This window comes from Medicago truncatula, chromosome 2 (genome assembly GCF_003473485.1).
Source record: "Medicago truncatula cultivar Jemalong A17 chromosome 2, MtrunA17r5.0-ANR, whole genome shotgun sequence".
NCBI classification, from domain to species: Eukaryota; Viridiplantae; Streptophyta; class Magnoliopsida; order Fabales; family Fabaceae; genus Medicago; species Medicago truncatula.
In genome coordinates this window covers 48,261,335-48,285,065 of record NC_053043.1, presented here as the reverse complement: position 1 = coordinate 48,285,065, position 23,731 = coordinate 48,261,335, and the positions used below count along the sequence as shown (strand labels likewise).

At 30.4% G+C, this 23,731-nt stretch overlaps 3 protein-coding genes across 4 annotated transcripts; all 3 read left to right on the top strand.

Moving 5' to 3' along the window:
* Positions 1-2,208: 2,208 nt before the first annotated feature.
* LOC11436331 (uncharacterized) lies at positions 2,209-4,462 on the top strand. 2 transcript variants are annotated; one of them, XM_003597437.4, is made up of 3 exons: positions 2,209-2,418; positions 2,565-2,636; positions 3,760-4,462. In XM_003597437.4, the coding sequence occupies exon 3, from the start codon at positions 3,808-3,810 to the stop codon at positions 4,210-4,212; it is 405 nt and encodes a 134-aa protein (XP_003597485.1). In that variant the 5' UTR covers positions 2,209-2,418; positions 2,565-2,636; positions 3,760-3,807; the 3' UTR covers positions 4,213-4,462. The 2 variants fall into 2 exon arrangements, with proteins under 2 accessions (XP_003597485.1, XP_024631592.1); XM_024775824.2 differs by having other exon boundaries at positions 2,271-2,371.
* Positions 4,463-7,338: 2,876 nt separating this feature from the next.
* LOC11436330 (beta-glucosidase 12) lies at positions 7,339-12,739 on the top strand. The gene is made up of 13 exons (XM_003597434.4): positions 7,339-7,538; positions 7,844-7,913; positions 8,748-8,806; positions 9,426-9,501; positions 9,612-9,689; positions 9,796-9,883; positions 10,090-10,345; positions 10,421-10,536; positions 11,521-11,738; positions 11,847-11,878; positions 11,960-12,062; positions 12,245-12,353; positions 12,469-12,739. Exons 1-13 carry the CDS (start codon positions 7,389-7,391, stop codon positions 12,638-12,640), a joined length of 1,527 nt encoding a protein of 508 aa, XP_003597482.1. The 5' UTR covers positions 7,339-7,388; the 3' UTR covers positions 12,641-12,739.
* Positions 12,740-17,548: 4,809 nt separating this feature from the next.
* On the top strand, positions 17,549-22,791 carry LOC11435241 (beta-glucosidase 12). Its single transcript, XM_003597433.2, has 13 exons — positions 17,549-17,707; positions 17,891-17,960; positions 19,360-19,418; positions 19,930-20,005; positions 20,104-20,181; positions 20,291-20,378; positions 20,574-20,829; positions 20,904-21,019; positions 21,673-21,890; positions 21,984-22,015; positions 22,100-22,202; positions 22,386-22,494; positions 22,620-22,791. Exons 1-13 carry the CDS (start codon positions 17,549-17,551, stop codon positions 22,789-22,791), a joined length of 1,536 nt encoding a protein of 511 aa, XP_003597481.2.
* The last annotated feature ends 940 nt before the right edge of the window (positions 22,792-23,731 follow it).

Sequence of the window (23,731 nt, the reverse complement as noted above, 5' to 3'; positions counted from 1 at the left end):
AATAAAAGTAATTAAAATAAATCTAGCTAAAAATCGGGCTGTTACACATTTGATAAGGCTGAGAAACACTATTAAAATACCAAAATACCCCCTCTGCAGTTAACTGCCGAGGAATTCATAAACCGGCTGCTGTTAACTACCTAGGAAAACTTCGGTAGTTAACTGCCGAGGAAACGTCAAACCTTAATTTTTTTATTTTTTTTTTACAAAAACCTTATATTGTCATTACTAATATTTATTGATTCTAATACTATTTAATTCATTGTGATTCTTGTCGTTTCAATGAGTCTAAAAATTAAGCATTTTAATATAGTGGTAGAAATTAAACATTTGAATATTATTTTTGAAAATAGTGGTAGAAATTTTTGTCGTTTAAAAGAAGATAATAATAATAATAATAATAATAATAATTTTTATACATTGTAAATGTCACTAATATTTTCTTGACTTATTATTTAGCTAACAATTTATTTCATGAGATTTTTTTTTTGACAAATTATTTCATGAGTTATTGTTTTCCAGCTTATCTGTATGATCCTTCAAGATTTATCAAATTTCTTCCATTCTTTTTCGTAAAAATCCTTGTAGAATAACTTTGCTTTAACTTCTCTTAATAATCAATTTATTCCATCTATATATGCACGTTGACATGGATGGAATCAAGAGAATTAATTCTGATTGATGTCATTCAATTGCTGAATTAATTCTGATTATTGCCAAAAAAAATAATCAATTATGACTTTAGTAAGTACAATAAACATCATTGATCGAAAAAGAATTCACGAAACATTCACATATAACTACAATAAACATCATTTTAATATTAAAAAAAAATCAAAGACGTTTTGTAGCACTGTTCGTGGTAAAGAGCATTTTCCTAGTAAATAATATTAAAATAAATTTTTAATATGGTCAAATATGGTTCATGTTTTTATTTGTATGTGATTTAATTGTTTTTTAATTAATGATTTAAATCAGCAAAGATATACAACCTTGATTGATAAAATCGAGTAATATTTCTTTGAGTGAAATTTTGATTTCATTGCGTGCTTTTATTGTTGCTTCTTTTTAAAAAAGAAAAAGAAAATCATAACTTTCTTGTCTAATTCTTTAATGTAATCCAAAACATTAAAAGAGTGTTGATTATTTTGGTGCATAAAAGAGCGTTGATTATGTTTCCTTATAAAATCACAATGAATTAAATAGTATTAGAATCAATAAATATTAATAATAACAATATAAGGTTTTTGTAAAAAAAAAATAAAAAAATTAAGGTTTGAAGTTTTCTCGACAGTTAACTGCAGAGGGGGTATTTTGGTATTTTACTAGTGTTTTTCAGCCTTATCAAATGTGTATTCAGCAATTCTCAAAAACAATTATCAAAATACCATTTTTATGTTTTTCTTACACTTTGTGCTCATATCATATTTGGGTCATGCAAATAAGTGTTTCCGAGACATTGGTTAAAGAAAAGAAAAGAGAAAATTATAAATTAAAAATAATATTTTCAATTCAGTACTATAGGGTATGTAGTAGGTTAGGTTAGTAGTGAATGTTGAAGTCAAGTACCTAGGTTTCCGGGGTATCTGAGTTAGGAGACACAAAGTAAAGTACATGCAATCTGCATCTAAGATCCAGGCCCCACACGTAAACACAACATACATACCTCAAATATAACCCAACATTTAACCGTTACGCGTATAAGTAGCTGTTCACGGTTTCTTCTAACATCAATCCACGTCACATTTACTAAACTACCTTTTCTCAATTTAATTTTCTTCACGTTTTTACACATACACAAATAAATGCAAACATTTCTTTTTAATAATTTAATTAGTATACGCAGTCTCTTAAAAAAAAGTTAGTATACATCATCACTTGAAAATTATTTAACATGTATATTTTTTTTTGAAATAAAGACATGTATATATCAATTAATGAATATGATAACTCACAAATTTTTTATTTATTATTTGACGTGACAACACATTATTAAACGAAAGTGTAAAATTTAGATATAAGTTGGATTTTGAATGTATTTTAAGCTCAACGAACGCCAAGGAAAGTATATACGGATCAAAAACATAACTTCACTTATAAAGATACTTACAAATAACAAATCACTTATAAAAAATATTAGCAAAAGTCAAATTTCTGATGAGTAACTTTTTATGGATATAAATAAATAAATAAATACAAATATAATCCAAGAAATAAAAAAATAAAAAATATAGCTTGGTGTATGTACAACAGAACAGAGTGACAGTGTTAGAGCCAATAGACAAATATCTATTCATTTCACGCTTTCTGTAATCCCTACTTCGTTTCGCCTCTGTTTCATTTTGCCCTTTGTTTCTTACAAACCATCTAGGTATTGAAACAAAAACACATCAATCTTATTGTTTCATCACCATCTAGGTATTCTGTTTTTTCATCAGATCATTCTTTCTTTCTATTTGTTTATCAAATTTACTTATGTTTCTCAGCTTCTTTTTTGTTTTGTGGTAATTTCACTATTTGAAATAAATAATAACTCTATTGCTGTTTTTTGTTGTTTATTATAGAGTTCTTTTGAGTGCTTTACCAGATTCCATTATCTCATATATCACATCAACAACAACTTATCTTCATTTCTGGTTAGTATTTCTCTCTTTCTCTATATTTTTCTTTTAGTTGAATTTGGATTATAATATAAGGGTTTGTCCTCAATGTTTTTTGATTTATGGGTTTTTCAAAGTTTAACATTTTTTTTTTTATTATTATCAGTTCTTTCTAATTTTATTATATGCTTTATTCTGGATCTTTCAGTGATGCTTATTTTGTTCATGATTTCTCAACTGCTTTGTTTTTTCATTGAATTGATAATTCTTTTTATGGGTACAAGTTTTGGCTATTTGTTTACCCTTTTAAAGTTTAAGCTAAAGTTTAATTTTTATTTATTTTTATTTTTATTGTAATTGAATTGAAATAAAAAAATACTTTGTTTTGGTTGATTCTCTCAATGAAAAATCAAAACTTGAAGGAAAAAAATGCAGAGTTTGCTGGTATACTCTAGGTGGAAATAAGTGTGCAAGTATGATTGGGAAGGAAAAGTTGCTTTCTTTCTCTATGAAAATTGAATTAGGGATAGTAATTTTTCTCAATTAGGGTTCTTTTGTCCATAAATAAGTACATTCATAGCTATGGTTTTTCAGATCATGTTTTCATTTTATAATACTAAAGAAGAGGCTTATAAGTATATGTTTGTGCTAGTTATTTTTTTATTCAATACTGCTAAATTTATCATTTGTTTGAACCAATCGTGAGTATTTTGCTATACACTATTCAGTACAACACATTGTCAAATAGCTGCTATTGCGGCGCTGTAACGTTGTAGCGCAGCAAAATCTGAACCAATCACTTTTGTTCTGTGATACGTTATTTAATACAAATTGTTGTCAAATAGCTGCTATTGCGGCGCTGTAACGTTGTAGCGCAGCAGAATCTGAACTGATCACTTTTGTTTTGTGATACGTTATTTAATACAAATTGTTGTCAAGTAGCTGATATGGCGGCACCGTAGCATAGCATAATATGAACAGATCACCATTTTCCACGTTCGATAACCCTACTTTGTGGGATTCTTAGCTTTACCTCTCCGTCTCTCTTGATGGAACTAATCCAGCTTGTTTATATTTATGCTAATTTAGAATATTTGTCTACACGGTTTATTATGTGTATTCTTATTTTTGATTGTTTATCACGTCCCTTCTCGTGCAGAGACCCTTGTTTGCATGAACGCGGCTTTTTCAGATATTTTAAGATATCATGGGTAGAGGTAGAGGAAAGGGTAAAAAGCCAACTGTTACTAACCATGACGACACTGTAAGTGGTGAAGATGAAAAGGTTCCAATACAGAAGAAAAGAGGCAGACCACAGAAACCGGTAAAGGACGACTTTGACGAAGAAGTTGAGAAAATAGATGACAGTGAGAATGTTAAGAATGGAGTAACTAACAAAGAGATGAAAAGTCCTACAGCAGCAGAACTTGCAAGGAAAAGGAAAAGAAACTCACAGGTAAAAGAGAAGTTAGATTCAGCTGAGGAAGAAAATGGCGTTGGAAGCCGATCAAGCACAGAGGAGTCCGCGAAATCCAATGGATTTAGGCATAATGGAAGCAGACGCAAAAGCACGCCTCGTAGAGCTGCTGAAGCTGGTGTTCAGTGCCAGTAAGAAGATTAATGAAGATTGTGCAACAACAACTTTCTTCCTTTTTCATATTACCGGCTAAGATATGATATAGGAACTGAGGCCTAGAAATCTTTGATTTCTTTAATTTTATTTACCTGTTTTTGCTTCTTTGTCCTTATTTTTATTTTCCTTATTGATTTGGTGGGACTAGTTTGAGGGTTTCCATTTGGTGATTCCCTAACATTAACTCTCATTTTTTTTTTCTAATGCAAATCATGAATTTTAGAATTTAGCTGTCGATTTATAACGCTATACAGTGTTGTCAAATAGAGACTATAGTGCGGCCGAATTTGAACAAATCGTTGTAGTTCTGCCATACGCTAGTAATTACAAAATGTTGTCAAATAGCAGCACTACAGGTCTGCAGTGTAGCGCAATTTGAACAGACCATTATTTTCTACGAGACACGATTGACAATACTGATGCTACAACCATTTGAATTTAAATATTTTTTACATTGACTTTCAACTTAATTTGAGGTTGATAAATATTTTTTACACTCTTAATTGCTATCAGTTATGACCATTTCTTTAATGCTTCCTCTTCTGTCATCCAAGGTCACATGAAAATAAATGATGCCCCTTTGGTTCTAACAAGAAGTTAGACTGTGATTTACAGAGAATTACTCCAGTCTTGACCTTGTTTTCTGTATTACTTTTATTATTCTCACATATCTCTAAACCTATTTGGACTTTTGTGCTGTTGAATTTATCTTTTGCAGTACCTGCTGTGAGCCCCCACACCCAAAGAATAATCTTAAAGTAACCTTATGATAAAAGGAAAATTCAAATGACATCATGAGTATGTGCTTATTAAGTAATTTTTCAAGTATGAAAGAAATGCACTTCAAATGGTACTTCATTAGAAAGATTTATAATTTGGAACATACGCAACAGCTGCACATCCGATGGATCATGATATAGATCCAACGGCTCTGCAGTTGCTGCATAAGATTCAAACTCTAGGACTTAACACACTACTATTTTGCTTATGTCTTGATTTTTCTCCTTGGGAAAAAACAATTTTGCATCCATGTTTGCATGTGAAATGAAAACTGGTGTTCTTGTACTTGATCTGTTAGAGGTTATTTGAAGGGACATTTTGTTCCACTCTCTAGTGCCTTAATAATACCTTTGGGTTACTTAATCTTATTTTACATTAGATTGGACCTATCTTTCATTGGACAAAAAGGGAAACAAACACAAGTTTGCAGGAAAACTGCTCTTTTCCTTTTCCCATTCAATTTTGCTCATTCCCACCTCAAATTTCCTAAAATAATCTCAACGTGAGTGTTTGCATTCAAATATATTACATAAATGCATAACATAATGAAAATAGGCTTTTAACTGGTTCTGAAGTGTTAAGTCAAAACACAATGCTTTAATCAAATTCCTCCCTAGCTACACACTAGTTCTATCTTTTCTCCCTATGCTCACATTATTAGCCCATTCATTCATCAAACACATATCAAATTATGCATTGAAAAATGACTAAAGAGTTTTAAAAAGTAATAAATAAAGAAGAAAACACATGTGTGAACACTATATTATAATTGATGTTACTTATGAATATGAATGATAAAAAGCAGATAAGTATTCACAAGTGAGTGTAGCTAGAGGAAGGAAGCATAAGCATTAGTGTTTGAAGTGAAGGCATATATGGCTTGACATGTGGAAAAGGAAAGTGGAATATGCTTTACTAGTTTCATGCAAGTAATCTTCAGAGACAAAGAAATACTACAGAGGGAGCATCAATAGTGTCATGTGGGAAGATACAGTGTGTGGTACATTTGAATTAGTCAACAGTCAACATAGTAATGTATCAAATGCATGTTATGATAATCTCCTTTGAATAGAACAGAAGGAAAATTGAAAAAGAAGTCTTCACCTGAACAGCAATATTGAAAATTGGTGATGTATGATTAACTCACACAAAAAACATTGCCTTTATGTAATATGTTTGAATGCAATCCAAGGTGAGTTAACTCATGTTGGGGTTCAGCGAACGTTAATTCACGCTAATATTCAACGTGAACGTGAGTTAACTCACGTAGTCATGTTGGATACACCGAACGCAAGCTAACTTACGTTGGGGTTATTTTCGGGAGTTTGAAGTGGAAATGAGCAAAATTGAATGGGAAAAGAGTAGTTTTCTTTTTAGATAGACGACGAAATAACAAAACTATTATAAACTCACACATATATAAGTGAAATGTCCAGGTTTGAACCCTGATCATAGTGTCAAGCCTAGCAATTTGAGCCCAAATATTATTCTAATATATATATATATATATATATATATATATATATAGAGAGAGAGAGAGAGAGAGAGAGAGAGAGAGAGATGTTATTTCAGCAGATAGTTTCTAAACGTTAAAAGTTGTGATCATAAACAAAAAGTTGTTTTTGTTAGCAAACTTACCATGTTGTAGATATGATAGCCGTTTAACAACGATTAGTTTCCGTTAGAGAATATACGAGAAACACATGGTGGATCTCAACTTTTAATCAAATTTTCTTCATACACAAGAGTAATTTATCAAATTTTTGACCACTTGCTTAAAGATCCCAAAAATAATATATTATTCTACATAGCTAATAAATTAAGTGTAAGCGAAAATCAACTGTGTTGTCCGAGTGCATCTCTATAGTTTGTGCATTATTATTCAAAATGTTGAAATTTCACCTAAAATCTATTATTTCTACAATAAGAAGATATTTTTAGTGTATAATAATTTGGTATCGTATCAAACATATATGGGTAAATTCATAAATCTATTATAAAAAATTGAAATATACCTCGTAAAATGTTGGGAAAGCCACTCTGAATCTGAACTGGCCTGCTTTTTCAAATCCATGAGATGAGAGGAAGGGGAAATAAACAAAGATACTAATAAACAAATGTGAACAGAGCCAAAATTGAAAACGTATTGTTTTTGAAAATTTTGGCTCTCTATTTGACTGTTTCTTCACCGGTAATGTTGCCAAAGCTAATGACCAAAATAACAATAATTCCAAAGTTGATCTGTAGGCTGTGCTGTAGCTTGCGTAGCAACCCTTTTTGTTTTCTTCTTCTTTGTACATTATTATAAGAAATCACATTTTCACATTAATCTTATGCATCAAGCACAATAGTCAATCAATCTTTCATCATATGATATGGCATTATTCAGAGAGCTTTTCATTCTCACTCTCTTCATCACACTATCATTTGCAGAGGTTGTTTCACCAATTCTTGATGTTTCCTCACTCAATCGAACTAGCTTTCCAACCGGCTTCATTTTTGGGACAGCATCATCATCATACCAGGTAAATGTTTCATTTTTTCAGTAATATATTATATTTATTGGAGTCAAGTATCTTTTGTGATTTTGTCGATAACTAATTAATCTCCACGCAGGATCTTAGTGACCACCGAATTATTTCAATCCACGAGATTAATTTGAACACGAGACTTTCTTAAGTGATCTCAATTCAGTTTTACCGGGACCAAAATGCACGAGATTAATTAATTTATTGTTTAAGTATTCATAAAATATTTAAAATACCATCTAGTTTCAATTTAACTAAGTTCATTGAACAATTTGGTTGATGCAATGGTACATATTATGCAGTATGAAGGTGCTGCAAAAGAAGGTGGGAGAGGAGCAAGTATATGGGACACCTATACTCATAAATACCCAGGTTATTCATTTGTCCATTGTTGTGTTTGAATTCAAGGTCTATGTAGAGTGTTAAAACTAATTTTGCTTCAGTAACAATTGAATGTTTGATTATTATTTTTTGGATCAAGATTGGTCATTAACTTTATCTATTATTTTTTTGACAAAATTTGATTTCTTTAAAAGGGTTGAAAATTAATTTTATTTAAAGTTTACATATGTTTTCGTCCAAAATAAATAATTTTATTTTCTGGAGACATTTAATATTGACCTTCCCTCGGAAAAAAATAATAATTAATGTGGACATGCTCCATATTAGATCATCCTTTTTTTTAGAGGAAAATCACCCTCATTTTTTAAATTAAGTTTGTCTATTCTATGTAATATTGCATTAGTTAAGACAACTAGAAATGGTAAGTTTTATTGAAAGGAGCAATTATATCTATCACAAAATTATGTTTTTAATATAAAGTGTACAAGTTGTAGTTTATTTATCATTGTTGTGTGTGTATCATTCGTAACAAAAGAAACATTATTTTATCCGGCATATCTTGAGTTTGTCTTTGTCTTAGATAATATTTTTACAACAAATGATATTTGAACATTCTAACAATTCATTTTTCCTCTATCTTTCTCTTTCTATCATATCATTAAATTATCACATCTATTATTTTGGTGTCTGAGATTCGAACCCCAATCTCTGTATATTATAATGGATTGTTTTCATGACCTATAAACTAAGTTATGTCTACGGGGAGTTGTGTAACAAGATTTACCCCAAAGTATACTACATAAATAATAATTGGTCACTCCGTCAAATATAATAATCCAAGATAAAAAAATGTGCAACATGCAGATAAGATAGAAGATAGAAGCAATGGAGATGTCGCGGTCGATCAATATTACCGCTATAAGGTAACACTTACTTATACTACTATCTATATATATGATCAAAATTATGAACGATGGCTAACGGATGAAAATTGTGAATAGGTTAATGAGATTATAAATTTAAATTTCATGGTCAACATTATAAAGAAAAAAATCAGGGCTATTTTTGATAAAACTTTACTTAAGTGGTTAAACTCCAGATTAGCTGCGGCCTATTTTCCTAGAACCAGAGGTTTAACTTCAAAAATTAAATTAAGATATCATATACAAAATCTATTATATTTTTCACTTACTTTTTGTCTTCGCACATTTTTATATTTCCCCTTTTATTCTCGCAATCAAATAAGAAAAATTGTGCAATTTCCCCTGGAAAATAAAAAGTGCAGTTAAACAAGGCTTTTCCCAGTCAGCAGATAATAATCCGTCGAGTTGCACAGGGTAGACTAATGAAGCAATATGTACATTATCTAAGTTGATTCAAGTGGGATTTAGAATGAGTAAACTATATATATAATATAATATATAATAAAGAAAAAACATTTAAGAAAAAAAATATTATTTTATGAGTAAACTATATATATAGACTAATTTTTTTTTTTTTTTATTATCTTTTTTTTTTTTGTTTTGTTTTGTATTATCACAGGAAGATGTTGGCATCATGAGGAATATGAATTTAGATGCTTACAGATTCTCAATCTCTTGGTCCCGAATCCTCCCAAGTGAGTTAAACATTTAATTGATTAACTCTAGTTATTATTTAATTTTACTTAATTATGTTGATGTTTCATATTAATTTTTTTTTCTTTCAATTTTGATAAACTATCAATAGAAGGAAAGCTTAAGGGAGGTATAAACCAAGAAGGAATCAAATATTACAACAACCTCATCAATGAATTGTTGACTAATGGTTAGTCCATACTTAGTTTACTTTCATTTTTATAAAACTACTAGACATTTTAACATTTTATACAACATTAATAAAAAGAAAATTAATTGAATATTAATATTTGCAGATCTACAACCATTCGTAACTCTATTTCATTGGGATCTTCCTCAAGCTTTAGAGGATGAGTATAGTGGCTTCTTAAGCCCTCTTATTATGTAAGTGATACAAAATTACCTAAATCATATTTACATACATATTAGTAAGGTGTTAAGTGGTTTTTCATGTTATTTATCTATATTAATTAGCCTTTTATAAGAAGACCTTCATTAGGCTAATTTTGTATTTGAAACAAATTGTATATTCACCAATCAACAAGCAACAATACTAAGCATTAATATCGTAATCCATGGCTAATTTTCAGAAATGATTTTCAAGACTATGCGGAACTTTGTTTCAAAGAGTTTGGAGATAGGGTGAAGTATTGGATTACTTTCAATGAGCCATACTCTTATAGCATTGGTGGCTATGCAATAGGGTTTTTTCCACCTGGTCGATGTTCTAAATGGTTGAGTTCAAATTGCACCGATGGTGATTCAGGGAAAGAACCTTACATTGTTTCGCATCACCAACTTCTTGCTCATGCCGCAGCTGTCGATGTGTACAAGAAGAAGTATCAGGTTCGTTATAACTTAGATAAGAACTTAATTTAAAGTTCAAGATACCTAATAACCAAAAAAATGATTTATATGCAGGAATCTCAAAAGGGTGTAATAGGCATAACCTTGGTGTCTAATTGGTTTATTCCATTTTCCGACAACAAATTCGATCAAAATGCTGCTGAGCGGGCCGTGGACTTCATGTTTGGATGGTAAGTGCTTAAATCTATATTGAAATACTTGTTAGATCGATGTAGTTGAATATTAATTAGAATTAGTTTAATATTGTTTTAATATTCTTTATCACCTCCTTCAAATTCGATGCCTTCATGTTAAAAGGAAATTGTTTATTTCCAACCAAAATGCTCAAATATGTTGCAAGCCAAGTTAAAAGAGACACTCTTTTAGCATGTTTACCATACAAAAGGGAGAACAATAATTTGAAGGGTTCCAATTATATGTCGTATGAAGATAGATACAATATTCAAACATTCATTGAATTCTGACAATTTTAATTTGATCTCAAAGTCGTCCAACTTTCGTCTTAATGGAATATCCCTCCACCTCTCTGTATCTATGTATGATAAATAAGATGATACAATATAGCGCTCATCTTCCTCCCTCCTTTTATAAGCACAACTTTTTCCAACTTACCCAATTACTGTAATTGATTTCTTCTCTAAACCGAACCCCCATTAAAACATTCTGACAATTTTCTTTAAAACCTTCCATGCAGCTTTAAAGAAAGAAAAATATAACAATGGAAGACAAACTGATTTATGGGTGACTCTAATCAGTTTGTCTTCTTCTTCCGATGGTCGCTATCAAACTGTAATAGTACCATTTGTCTTCTTCTGACCATGTGCATAAACAAACAAATAAATTTGAAGGCAAAGAGAATATAACTTCAAATATTTTCTGAAAAAACCAACACAATTCAACCTCCCTTTTTACATTTTTTTCTCAGCTTCACAATTGACCCAAAAACCAAAACGGTACTTTATCAGTGGTGCAAAACAAGAAGTTTGAAGAAGCTTTCATGAAACGTTAATTTGTATTTTGTTATATTAGTTACTTCATGATCACCGTAAAAAGTGATCATACATTCATTCATTTCTAATCATCATGCTATTATTTCCAAAACCAATCCATCTTTCTAGCATTTTTATTTTTTCTATTTGTAACAATGATTACAGGTTCATGGAACCACTAACAACGGGAAAATATCCAAAAAGCATGCGTTCCCTTGTTGGAAAACGATTGCCAAATTTCTCTAAAAAGCAAGCAAGACTACTTAAAGGGTCATTTGATTTCCTTGGACTAAACTATTATACCTCTAACTATGCTACTAATGCACCGCAACTTAGAAATGGTAGACGTAGTTACAACACTGATTCTCATGCCAATCTTACAAGTAAGCATGCCTTTATTTATTATGTCTTTATTATTGATAATTCTCTAAATTAATGAATATTTTCGAATTTGTTGATAAAATGTTTCTTTTGTTTTTCTGATATGGAAGCTGAGCGTAATGGTATTCCAATAGGTCCAAGGGTACGTATACCAAAATTATAATTTTATAATTTTTTAAGTGATATACATATCTAGTTTATGTTTGCAATTATCTTTTTGCAGGCAGCTTCAAATTGGTTGTATGTTTATCCTAAAGGAATTCAAGAATTGTTACTCCATATCAAGAAAGTCTACAACAATCCTTTGATTTACATCACCGAAAATGGTGAACACACTTTACTTCATGTTGTTTATTCCTTAATGTTATTATATAATGTAAATGTGTGAGATAGAGTACATAAGATTTTTGCGGAAAAAGTTTATGTTTATGTCTAAATTTTGGTTTGATATTTTTATCTAGTCTAGCATATATCTGATCACAATCTTTTTTGAAAACTTAATTTTTAGGTATTGATGAGTTCAATGATCCAACATTATCACTAGAGGAAGCTCTTATGGACACTTATAGAATTGACTATTATCATCGTCATCTCTTTTATATTCGATCTGCAATCAAGTAAGTGAATAGTTATTATACATTTAATTTTTTTGGCTCTAAAGGTTTCTGAGAGTAGTTAGATAAGTATAGTTGCTTTCTCATACATGATTTAATTTTTGCTTTGTTTTATTAGGAACGGCGTAAATATAAAAGGATATTTTGCATGGTCATTGCTCGACAATTTTGAATGGTCATCGGGTTATACAGTGCGCTTTGGCATCAATTTTGTGGATTACAAAAATGGTTTGACAAGACATCAAAAGCTGTCTGCAAAATGGTTTAAGATTTTTCTCAAAAGATATTAAATTTTCTATACTTGATGTTTACAATAATTAAGAATGTAATGAAATATATCAAGGAAGTTTAATTTTAATTAGTAGCATGGTCGTTCATTCTTAGACTTATAAATTTTTCTTTCGCCAAGTAACCAAGCTATAATTTCAACTTTAAGATGAATAAACAGGGAATTTGAAGTTTGAACTCCTAATTTACTTATTTGTTATGCTCTTGAGGACCTTATACTTATGACTTTATTGTCTAATAATATAAAGACATGTGCAATTTCACTTGTGCACATTGAGATGGAAACAAAAAGTTATCAACAATAAAACAATTAAGGAGATCTTCCATGTGTTATTAAATTGAAAATAGCGATTCAAATTATATCAATATAATAATAATCAATCATCACAACTTTTCTTCATCTTTTTTCTACGTCATCTTTCTTCTCTCCTAATTACCTTCTATTTTTTCTTATCATCTTTCTCCATTCACTTACAATGTTTTTGTTGGAGAGGGGTGTCGGTGATGATTGAAATTAAATTACAATGAATTATAAATATGAGACACATTTGTATATCAAACATTGTACACAATTACAATCGATGTGAGAAAACCATTAATTTACACTTGAATAACAACAATATCTCCATCAAGTGTGAATGACTCCACTCTCGCTCCCCCACCAAGCCGAACTAAGGCTTTGATATACCACTTGTTAGGATGTTTGAGCATCAGGAGCAACAAAGAATTAATGATTTGTATTATCAAGAGATCGTGACACTACATCTAAACCGAAACCTCTAAGACGTTGGAAATATGATGAGTATGAACATGTTTAATTTTTTTTTACGGGTAGTATGAACATGTTTAATGTTGGATATACAAAAGATATGGATGACATCTCAATAAATGATGTTAACTTAACACACACATTGAGGGGTACCATCGAATCACAAAAGGAAAGAAGAACGTAACAGAGACCAAAATCGCTGAAAAAGTAAATAGGAGGCCAAATCGTATAATTGTAATACTTTGAGGGTTAAAAGTGCAATTAAAAAAAATATATGGTGATAAGTTGTTGCTTCTTGTCCTCAAAGAGGAAGACACGGAAGATGAAAAGGACCAATGTGCAATATATTTATGATTTTTAGACAATTAACATTAAAATGGAAAAACTTAAATGCACTTTTTGTTCTCCTACTTTCAAGAAAATAAATTTTTGGTCCCGTTTTCGAAAAAGCCAATTGTCATCATGTTTGGGTAGATGATATTTTTTTAACTGATGATTTCAAAGTACAAGCTACGTTGCACCCCTCTTTGAGAACTCGCTGAGATAATACTATATGTCATTCCATGTTGTTGTTTCCTTTACAGGTACCAGTAGTACTCATTGAGGGACCGATGTTTATAATTAAATACCCGTCACCCGTTCAATGCGTTAAGTTAAAGCTTAATTTAAATGTTACAAGCATATTCTTTTAAATATTTTCATTGTTTAATAAGATTTTTTCGACATATTCTAAAACATTTTATATTAAATGAAGATCTATATTCACTTGTGTAAGTCGATCAACAAATTTTCTTAATCTTAATGTGTGATGTTATATTTGTTATCAGAGCTGGTCGGTTCAATTCGGCCGGTGAATCAAGTCTAGAAGTGATCCAAATAGAGAATTAATTGTCGTTCTGTAGTTTTTTGTTGTTTTCATATTCTAACTAGGGTTTAGTGGGACGACCGCCCAGGGAATCATGCTGAGAATGGGGAATGACAACATCCTGGATAACAAAGCTTAAGTTTTGTTTTGAAAAATGATTTTTTCTGCAAGCGTAAATCATGTAGTTGCCCTTCACTGCATAAGACCCGATGTACATTCCTAACGGTGGTTGAGAGTGACCCGCTTAAGCCCACAAATTCGCAAATCCGGCCGCAGTTAAGATGACCAAACTAAGGTGTAATTTATGCTAGATACAATTTACAAATTGAATTTTGAACAATTTCTTTTGAAAAATGAATTTCTCAAGTTTTTTCTTGAATTTGGAAAGTAAGGAAGATTATGATCATAGGGAATTGAAAAATTTGAGCAAACTTAAAGATAATTTGTTCACTGTTATTGCATATCATGTACTATCACTAAGGTGATAAGTCTAAGACGTGGTGTGAACACCATATAACTTAAAGGGGTTAGAAAGGGATCAAGTAAATTTTGCCATAAGACACATGAATAGGTCTCGGTAAAATTATGGAGTAGTTTTCCTTATAAAATTAATGGTTAATAGTGTTTTACCACATGTAATATATGTTATTTTTGGTTTTATCCCCTATAAAATATTTTTTTTGGATTTTGTCCTTATAATTTGAAGATTTTTTGTTTTGGACCTATAAGCAAACTAAATATCAGTTGGTAATTCATCAATCAAAATGAATGTCCCTCTTGAAAAATCTAATAGTAGAAATGAATCTCAAGCGCTTCATACATTTCATGCTTATAACTGTAAAATCTTTTTACTTAACTAGTTATCTGACACTAGATTGGAGGAAAGAAGAAAAAAAACAAATATTACTAGTATATGTGTATATCACATAGCATCAACAATTACACAATTTTCATTTGAGTTTCACATTCTTTTAATTACTGCAATATCATAAAAGATCTTCATTGTTTGAGCAATCCTTTAGGAATGCTTCAATGTTAAATTATTCCAGAATTTAACTCGAATGACAAAAAAAAAAGATAATTATACAAGTTAAAGAAACAAAGTTCTCTGTTAAAAGTGCATACAATTTGCTTCTTTGTAACCAATCCAATGTGGAGGGGGATTGGAAAGTTCTTTGGAGATGGAGGGGTCCTCATCTTATTCAAATTTTCATGTGGTTAGTGGCTCATGGTCGTATTCTTACTAACTACCGTCGAAGTAGGTGGGGGATAGGAATTTCGCCTACTTGTCCTTGTTGTGGGAATGCAAATGAGACCGTTATTCATGTGCTTCGTGATTGCAGGCATGCATCTCAGGTATGGACTAGACTTGTGTCTCCAGATTTTATAACTAATTTCTTGTCCTTTGTTAATTGCAGGGAATGTGTTTTTAAAAGCCTCGGCAAAAGATGGAATGGAGTTATCAACTCTAGGTGGCAGACAACGTTCATGACTACCTGTTGGCATTTGTCGACATGGAGAAACAAAGCTATTTTTGAAGAAGGATTCCAAAGACCGGATAATCCAAAAGTTCATCATGTCCATTGAAGAAGTCTCTCAAGATCAATTGAAAAACAATCCTCATCAAAGGAAAACTGTGTATATTGGACGGAAGAGACCTTCAAATGGTTGGGTGAAACTCAATTGTGATGGAGCGTGCAAAGGTAAAGGGGAGCTTGCTGAGTGTGGCAGAATTTTACGTCAATCTGATGGAAGATGGATCAAGGGATTTAATCGCAAAATTGGAGCTTGCGATGCTCTGCATGCTGAGATGTGGGGTCTTTATTTGGGGCTTGATATGGCTTGGAGTGAGGGTTTATCTCACGTGATTGTTGAGAGTGACTCAAAAGTGCTTATTGATATGGTTACTAACAATTGCAAGATCAATGGAACCATCCCTTCTCTGGTTCGACGTATTCAGGAGATCCTTCAGTGAGATTGGCATACTCAAGTTATTCACACTTGGCGGGAAGGCAACATATGTGTTGACTGGCTGGCAAATTTTAGCATATTCTTGGATTCTTGGAATTTAGTAGTTTTGGAGACTTCACCTAGTGAACTTCAAAGAATCATTTATGATGATATTTCTAGGGCTTGCATGCCTAAAAATCTGTGTGTGATTTAGTTTTTTTTTTGTTCTCTTTCTTGGGCCTCAGGCCCTCTTTTGTACAAAAAAAAAAAAAAAACAAAGTATATTGAGTTAATCTCAACAAATAATTTCACTATTTAAGAAAATTAGCATTGATCATTCTAACTAAACTCAGGTCTTCCTAATTCTCACTTGAATAAATGACATTATACACAAAAGTTTATGCTTTATTATTAATACTTCGAATTGCCAGATTATAGGATTCATATCTTACTTTGCTTTCAAGAAAACGCGAAAGAAAATTACATATTGGAGTTACAAACAATCTTAGGTTTAAATATTTATCAAAATGGTGATATAGTAACATAGACTTTGTAGAATGAGCTGGTAGTGTGATGTCATAATGGTGATATATTAGTAACAGCTGATGTCATAATGGTTATATTAATTTTTTTTTAGGAAGTAACGTTGATATTATTAGTAATGAACATAATAGTGATATTAAACAAAAAAATATATAACCTAATGTAACTTACACATAATGAAGTGGATTTAAAATATAATTAATAACAATTTTTAAAACTTCTACAAAAAAATCCAGAAGTCCTAGCTCAACTGGCAAAATGCCGAAATTGTTAGGCCGGATGTCATGATCGGGGTTCGAACCCCGGTACCTCCACTTATGTATGTGTGTGAGTTTATAATGGTTTTGCCATAAAAAAAATAAAATAAATTAAAACTGTTACTATCTCAGCTAAAAATACCATTGATATTACAAATGGAGGTTTACCATATGCACCCCTAATATTATAATTTTCTTTGTTCCATATTAGACGCACTTATATTATAATTTTGTTTTTACCCTTAATACAACAATTTAAAGTTCATAGTTGTTTGTGAGGTCTATATTTGTCAGTTTCTTCGCTAATAACACCAATTATATATATATATATATAGGTTGTAGCTACAGATAAATATAGACGAATACAACCTACACCAATTTTTGGCTCTATATTTGAAAAATACTTACAACCTATATTTATTTGTTTCTTAACTATCAACACCAATTTTTCTCTATATTTGGCTCTAAATATTTAATCATAAAAGGAACAATACTTTCGATTTAGTTTTTCATTCATCACAAGGATATGGCATTACTCAAAGCCTTTTTAATTTTCACTCTCTTGAATCTCTTGACCACACTGCCATCTATGGAGGCTGTTTCACCAATTCTTGATGTTTCTTCACTTAATCGAACTAGTTTTCCCACAAGCTTCATTTTTGGGACAGGGTCCTCATCATACCAGGTAAAATATTTCATTTTTTTAATATGCTATAGTAAATATGATCGACCGGTAGCTCATTATTTCAATGAGACCTTCTTACAAGATTTGAATTCAATCTCACTCGGACCAAAATGTAGTTTTTAATATATGAGCAATAAAATAATTAATGGCTTAACGTTTCATAAAATATATTATATCATGTAGTACGAAGGTGCTGCTAAAGAAGGTGGGAGAGGAGCAAGTATATGGGACACCTACACTCATAAGTATCCAGGTATTTGATTTCTCCATCCATGCATGTAAAATGTTCAAATTAATTTTGCTTTAGTAACAACTCGATTTATTATTATTATTATTATTTTTTTTTTATCAATATTGAATTGACGACTTGATTTAACTAAAAGGGATGAAGAGTACTTTTATTTTTTTTTGAAAGATGAAGAGTACTTTTATTTTTTTTTTGAAAGATGAAGAGTACTTTTATGATGAGTTGAAAATTTTATAATATGTTTAAATTTTACACTTTTTTTTCTTCAGAAAAATAAAAATGTGCTCCCATAAATAATATTGAACATTTTAATAATCATTTTTTTTAAGAAATAATATAATTTAAACTATGTTAGTAAAAATAGACACTTGATTTCTTCTAGTCAAGAAAGGGAGAATTTTTTTTAGGTGAAGCTCTTATGCTTAAATGCAATTTTACCCCCCCTATTTTGATTGAATCTGAATTTTACCCCCCTATTTCAAAACTCGGAATTTTACCTCCTCTATTTTGATTGAATCGGAATTTTGCCCCCTTTATTTTAAAACTCGAAATTTTACCCCCTATTTTAAAATAAAGAAACGATTAGAAAATATTAATTTGGTAAAAAAAATATAAAGAAAACACAAAAAAAAACTAAAAAATAGAAAAAATTTGTAATTACAAGAAAAAATTCAATTAAGAATACATGAAAAAACTAGTTTGCACCTCTAAATATTTTCTATTTTCATACTAATTTTTTATTTTATTTTTAGAGATCATACTAGTTTAATGCATTTTTTCTAGTATTTTTTATTCATTTTTTTTAGTATTTTTTTGGTTTTATTTTTATTTTTTCATTAAAAAACATTTAATACAAATAATTAATTATGTGGATAAAATAGAGGGAGGGGGCAAAATCCTGAAAAACATAAAATGGGGGGGATAAAATTCCGAGTTTTAAAATAGGGGAGGCAAAATCCAGAATCAATAAAAATAGGGGGGGTAAAATTCCGAGTTTTAAAATAGGGGGGTAATAGATTCAATAAAATAGGGGGGGGGGGGGGGGTAAAATTGCATTTAAGCCTATTTTTTTGGATTAATATATGTTTACCCACCCGTAATATAGTCCATTTTTCAGTTTTTCCCCTGTAATTTTTTTAGATTCCACCCTTATAAAATAAAGATTCTCCAAAAATACCCCCTGACCCATCTGACTTATGATATTCACTGACGTGGCACTGATTGGATATATAATTTAGTTTTTCATTTTTTTTAATTGTTCCACGCGTGTAATGACTAGATGTGTGAGTTTTGATTGGATATATAATTTAGTTTTTCATAATTACAATATAGTTGCATATTAGATGCACCTATATTGTAATTATGTTTTTACCCTTTTAAAATTAAACAAATGTTCAACATGCAGAAAAGATACGAGACAAAAGCAACGGAGATGTCGCAATTGACCAATATTACCGTTATAAGGTATTGTATGTATATGATCAAAATTACGAATGAGATTATCAATCTAAAGTTCGCGATTGTTTGTGAGGTCTAGTTCAACTGCCAATGCCTATGTTGTTAGACTAAAGACATGCACCCGTGTCAAAATTTGGAACCTTAGAGTTGTATCTATGAGTTTTAGATGGTATATTATCACTTTATCTATAAACTTAAAAAAAAAAAAAAAATCTTGTCAATATTGTTAAAAAGTCCAAGTGATGATATGAAATCAACTGAAATACCAAATATAATATTTTTTTTCACTTCCTTAATGATAATTAATTAATCCATAGAACATTTCATAAGATATAAAAATAGTAAAGTAATTATTATAAAGATAATGAAATTCAATATAGAAAAATAAAATTTAATATGCAAGTGCAATTGATTACTATTTTGTATTATATTATCTAGTTTGTTCTATACAACAAAATGATAGTATGTTATTTGACAAAAATATGGTACTTCTATGTTATACACTTAAATATCGCAGGAAGATGTTGGCATCATGAGGAATATGAATTTGGATGCTTATAGATTCTCAATCTCTTGGTCTAGAATCGTCCCAAGTGAGTAAAACATAAACGACTAACTCCTATTTAATTCTACCTAATTATGTTGCTGTTTCACACATTTTTTTCTTTCCATTATAATAACCTATCAATAGAAGGAAAACTTAATGGAGGTATAAACCAAGAAGGAGTCAAATATTACAACAACCTCATCAATGAATTGTTGGCCAATGGTTAGTCCCGTACTTAGTTTACTTTGAATTTTTTTATTAAACTACTACACATTTTCAAATTTTATGCGACATTAATAATCAAAAAATTATTTGAATATCAATATTGTAGGTCTACAACCATTCGTAACTTTATTTCATTGGGATCTTCCTCAAACTTTAGAGGACGAGTATGGCGGCTTCTTAAGCCCTCTCATTGTGTAAGTGATACAAAATTACCTAAATCTTATTTACATAAATATTAGTAAGGTGTTAATTCATTTTTTTATGTTATTTATCTGTAATAGCTTTGTATATCAAGATCCTCATTAAGATAATGTGAATTTGGAACAAATTGTATATCAACCAATCAACAATACTAAGCATTAACATCTTAATACATGACTAATTTTTAGAAATGATTTTCAAGATTATGCGGAACTTTGTTTCAAAGAGTTTGGAGATAGGGTGAAGTATTGGACCACTTTCAATGAGCCATACGCTTTCAGCAATTTTGCCTATACATTAGGTTTCTTTGCACCTGGTCGATGTTCTAAATGGTTTAGTTCAAATTGCACCGGTGGTGATTCAGGGAAAGAGCCTTACATAGTTTCGCATCACCAACTTCTCGCTCATGCCGCAGTTGTCCATGTGTACAAGAAGAAGTATCAGGTTTGTTATAACTTAGATAAGAACTTAATTTAAAGTTCAAGATATTTAATAACCAAAACATGATCTATATGCAGGAATCTCAAAAGGGCGTGATAGGCATAACATTGGCGTCTCATTGGTTCCTTCCACTTTCTGATAAAAAATTGGATCAGAACGCTGTTGAACGAGGACTAGACTTCATGCTTGGATGGTAAGGGCTTAATTCTACACTAGAATACTAATAAGATGATCTAGAAAAAACCTAAATAAGATGATAAATTTATCCATCTTCACTTACTCAAGCGGGACAAATTACACAATTTCAATTTTTTTTTACTCCTAATCCTCCTTCATCCTTTGGTAGGCACACCTTATTCCAACTTACCCAATTAATTGAATTCAGAAAATTTCGTTTAAGACATTCCAAGAAGCTTTAAAGAAAGAAAAATAGAACAATGGAATGTTGCCAGTAAGTACTACGGACCAAATTTATGAGCACCACCTTTCCTCCTATCAAAAGGTGCCTTTCTTTCCACCAAGATAATATCTTCATCACAGAGTCCAACCTTTGTTTTCTATGTTTCCAACCTCCTTGGATTTTCACCTACTGGTAGACCCCAAAACCAAAATGGTACTTTATCAATGGTACAAAACAAGAAGTTTGAAGTAACTTTCCTAAAATATTAGTTGTTAGTTTGTTATATTAGTTGCTACAAGATCACTGTAAAAAGTGTTCATTCATACATTCATTTTTAATCATCACACTATCAATTTGTTGGACTATATTGTATAGTACTTCTAAAAAATAATAATTGTTCGTGAAATTGTTTTTTATTTTTTCCCTGTTTGTAACATTGATTACAGGTTTATGGAACCACTAACAACGGGAAAATACCCACAAAGCATGCATTGTCTTGTTGGAAAACGATTGCCAAAGTTCTCTAAAAAGCAAGCAAGACTACTTAAAGGGTCATTTGATTTCGTTGGACTAAACTATTATACCTCTATGTATGCTACCAATGCACCACAACCTAAAAATGGTAGACTCAGTTACGACACTGATTCTCATGTCAATTTTACAAGTAAGCATATATTTATTTATTGATCATTGTCGAAATTAATGAATATTTTTTAATTTGATGATAAAATTATTTCTTTTGTTTTTGTGATGGAAGGTGAGCGTAATGGTGTTCCAATAGGTCAAAGGGTACGTATACCACAACATATTATAACTTTATAATTTTTTAAGTTTATATATATTTAGTTTATGTTTGTAATTATTTGTGTTCAGGCAGCTTCAAATTGGTTGTATGTTTATCCTAAAGGAATTCAAGAATTGTTACTCTATGTCAAGAAAGTGTACAACAATCCTTTAATTTACATCACCGAAAATGGTAAACACACTTTAATTACTTCGTATTGTTTATTCCTGAATGTTATTATACAATGTAAATGTGAGATAGAATACATAAGTTTTTTTTTTGGAAAAAAATTTGATGTTTATGTCAAAATTTTAGTTTAATATTTTTATCTAGCATATATCTTATCACAATCTTTTTTGAAAACTTAATTTTTAGGTATTGATGAGTTCAACGATCCAACGTTATCACTAGAGGAAGCCCTTATGGACACTTATAGAATTGACTATTATCATCGTCATCTCTTTTATATTCGATCTGCAATCAAGTAAGTGAATATTACTTTATATATTTAATTTTTTGTGACTAGTTTTTTCTAAGCGTTTTTTAGATTAGTTATATAAGCATAGTTGCTTTCTCATACATGATTTAATTTTTGTTTTGTTTTATTAGGAACGGCGTAAATGTAAAAGGATATTTTGCATGGTCATTGCTCGACAATTTTGAATGGACATCGGGTTATACAACGCGCTTTGGCATGAATTTTGTAGATTACAAAAATGGTTTGAAAAGACATCCAAAGTTGTCTGCAAAGTGGTTTAAAAATTTTCTCAAAAGATATTAAATTTTCTATACTCTATGTTTCCAATAATTAAGAATGCAATGAAACATATCAAACAAGTTTAATTTTAATTAGTAGATTTTTTTTTACAATATTTTAATTAGTAGATTGTTGCTTCTTCTTCGTTTAGTTTTAACCTCTAATTTTGTCCTAAAAGAGGGAGTGTCTCACAAAAGATGAAAAGGACTAATGTGCAATATATTTTTTATTTTTATACAATTAACATTAAAATGGAAAGACTTACACTTTTGGTTCTCCTACGTTCAAGAATATGAAGTTTTGGTCCCCCTTTTCTAAAAGCCAATTTTTGGTCTCCCTATTTTTTTCTCTCAAAATTTTAATACATCATTACATATTTGGATCATTTATAATTTGACCTATTAATGTATAACCTAAAAATGCTTATTAGGCCACAAAAAATATCTATGTTAGCAAAAAATATGTCTAACAATATTCCAAAAAAAAGTAAAATCATGGAACCAAAAAACTTGTTTTTGAAATAGGAGGACATAAACTTATTTTCTGAAAAAATCAAAATTACATTTATGCCTAATATAAAAGATCAAAATGACACAATGATTTAAAATTTGATCTAAGCAAAATATAATTTTTAATACTTTGTTTCGTTAATTACTTTTTAGAAGTCTTGAACGCACAATCCAGCTCCTCAAACACGATTTCATGATGTTTGGGTGTCCTTCATCTCGCCACTGCGATCATACGTTTCTTTTTCATAATTGATCATATGTTACTATGACACCACATTTCTATTCAAAATTTCAATGATTTGGATCTTCTCCCACAAAAATTTTCTACATCTTCTTTGCACATCATTTTTCTTCTCTCCTAGTTACTTACTTGATGACAGATCATCTTCCGTTATTTTTAACATATTTTTCAGTCATTTTTATTTAGTTTTGTTCCAAATTATATGAGTTTTAGA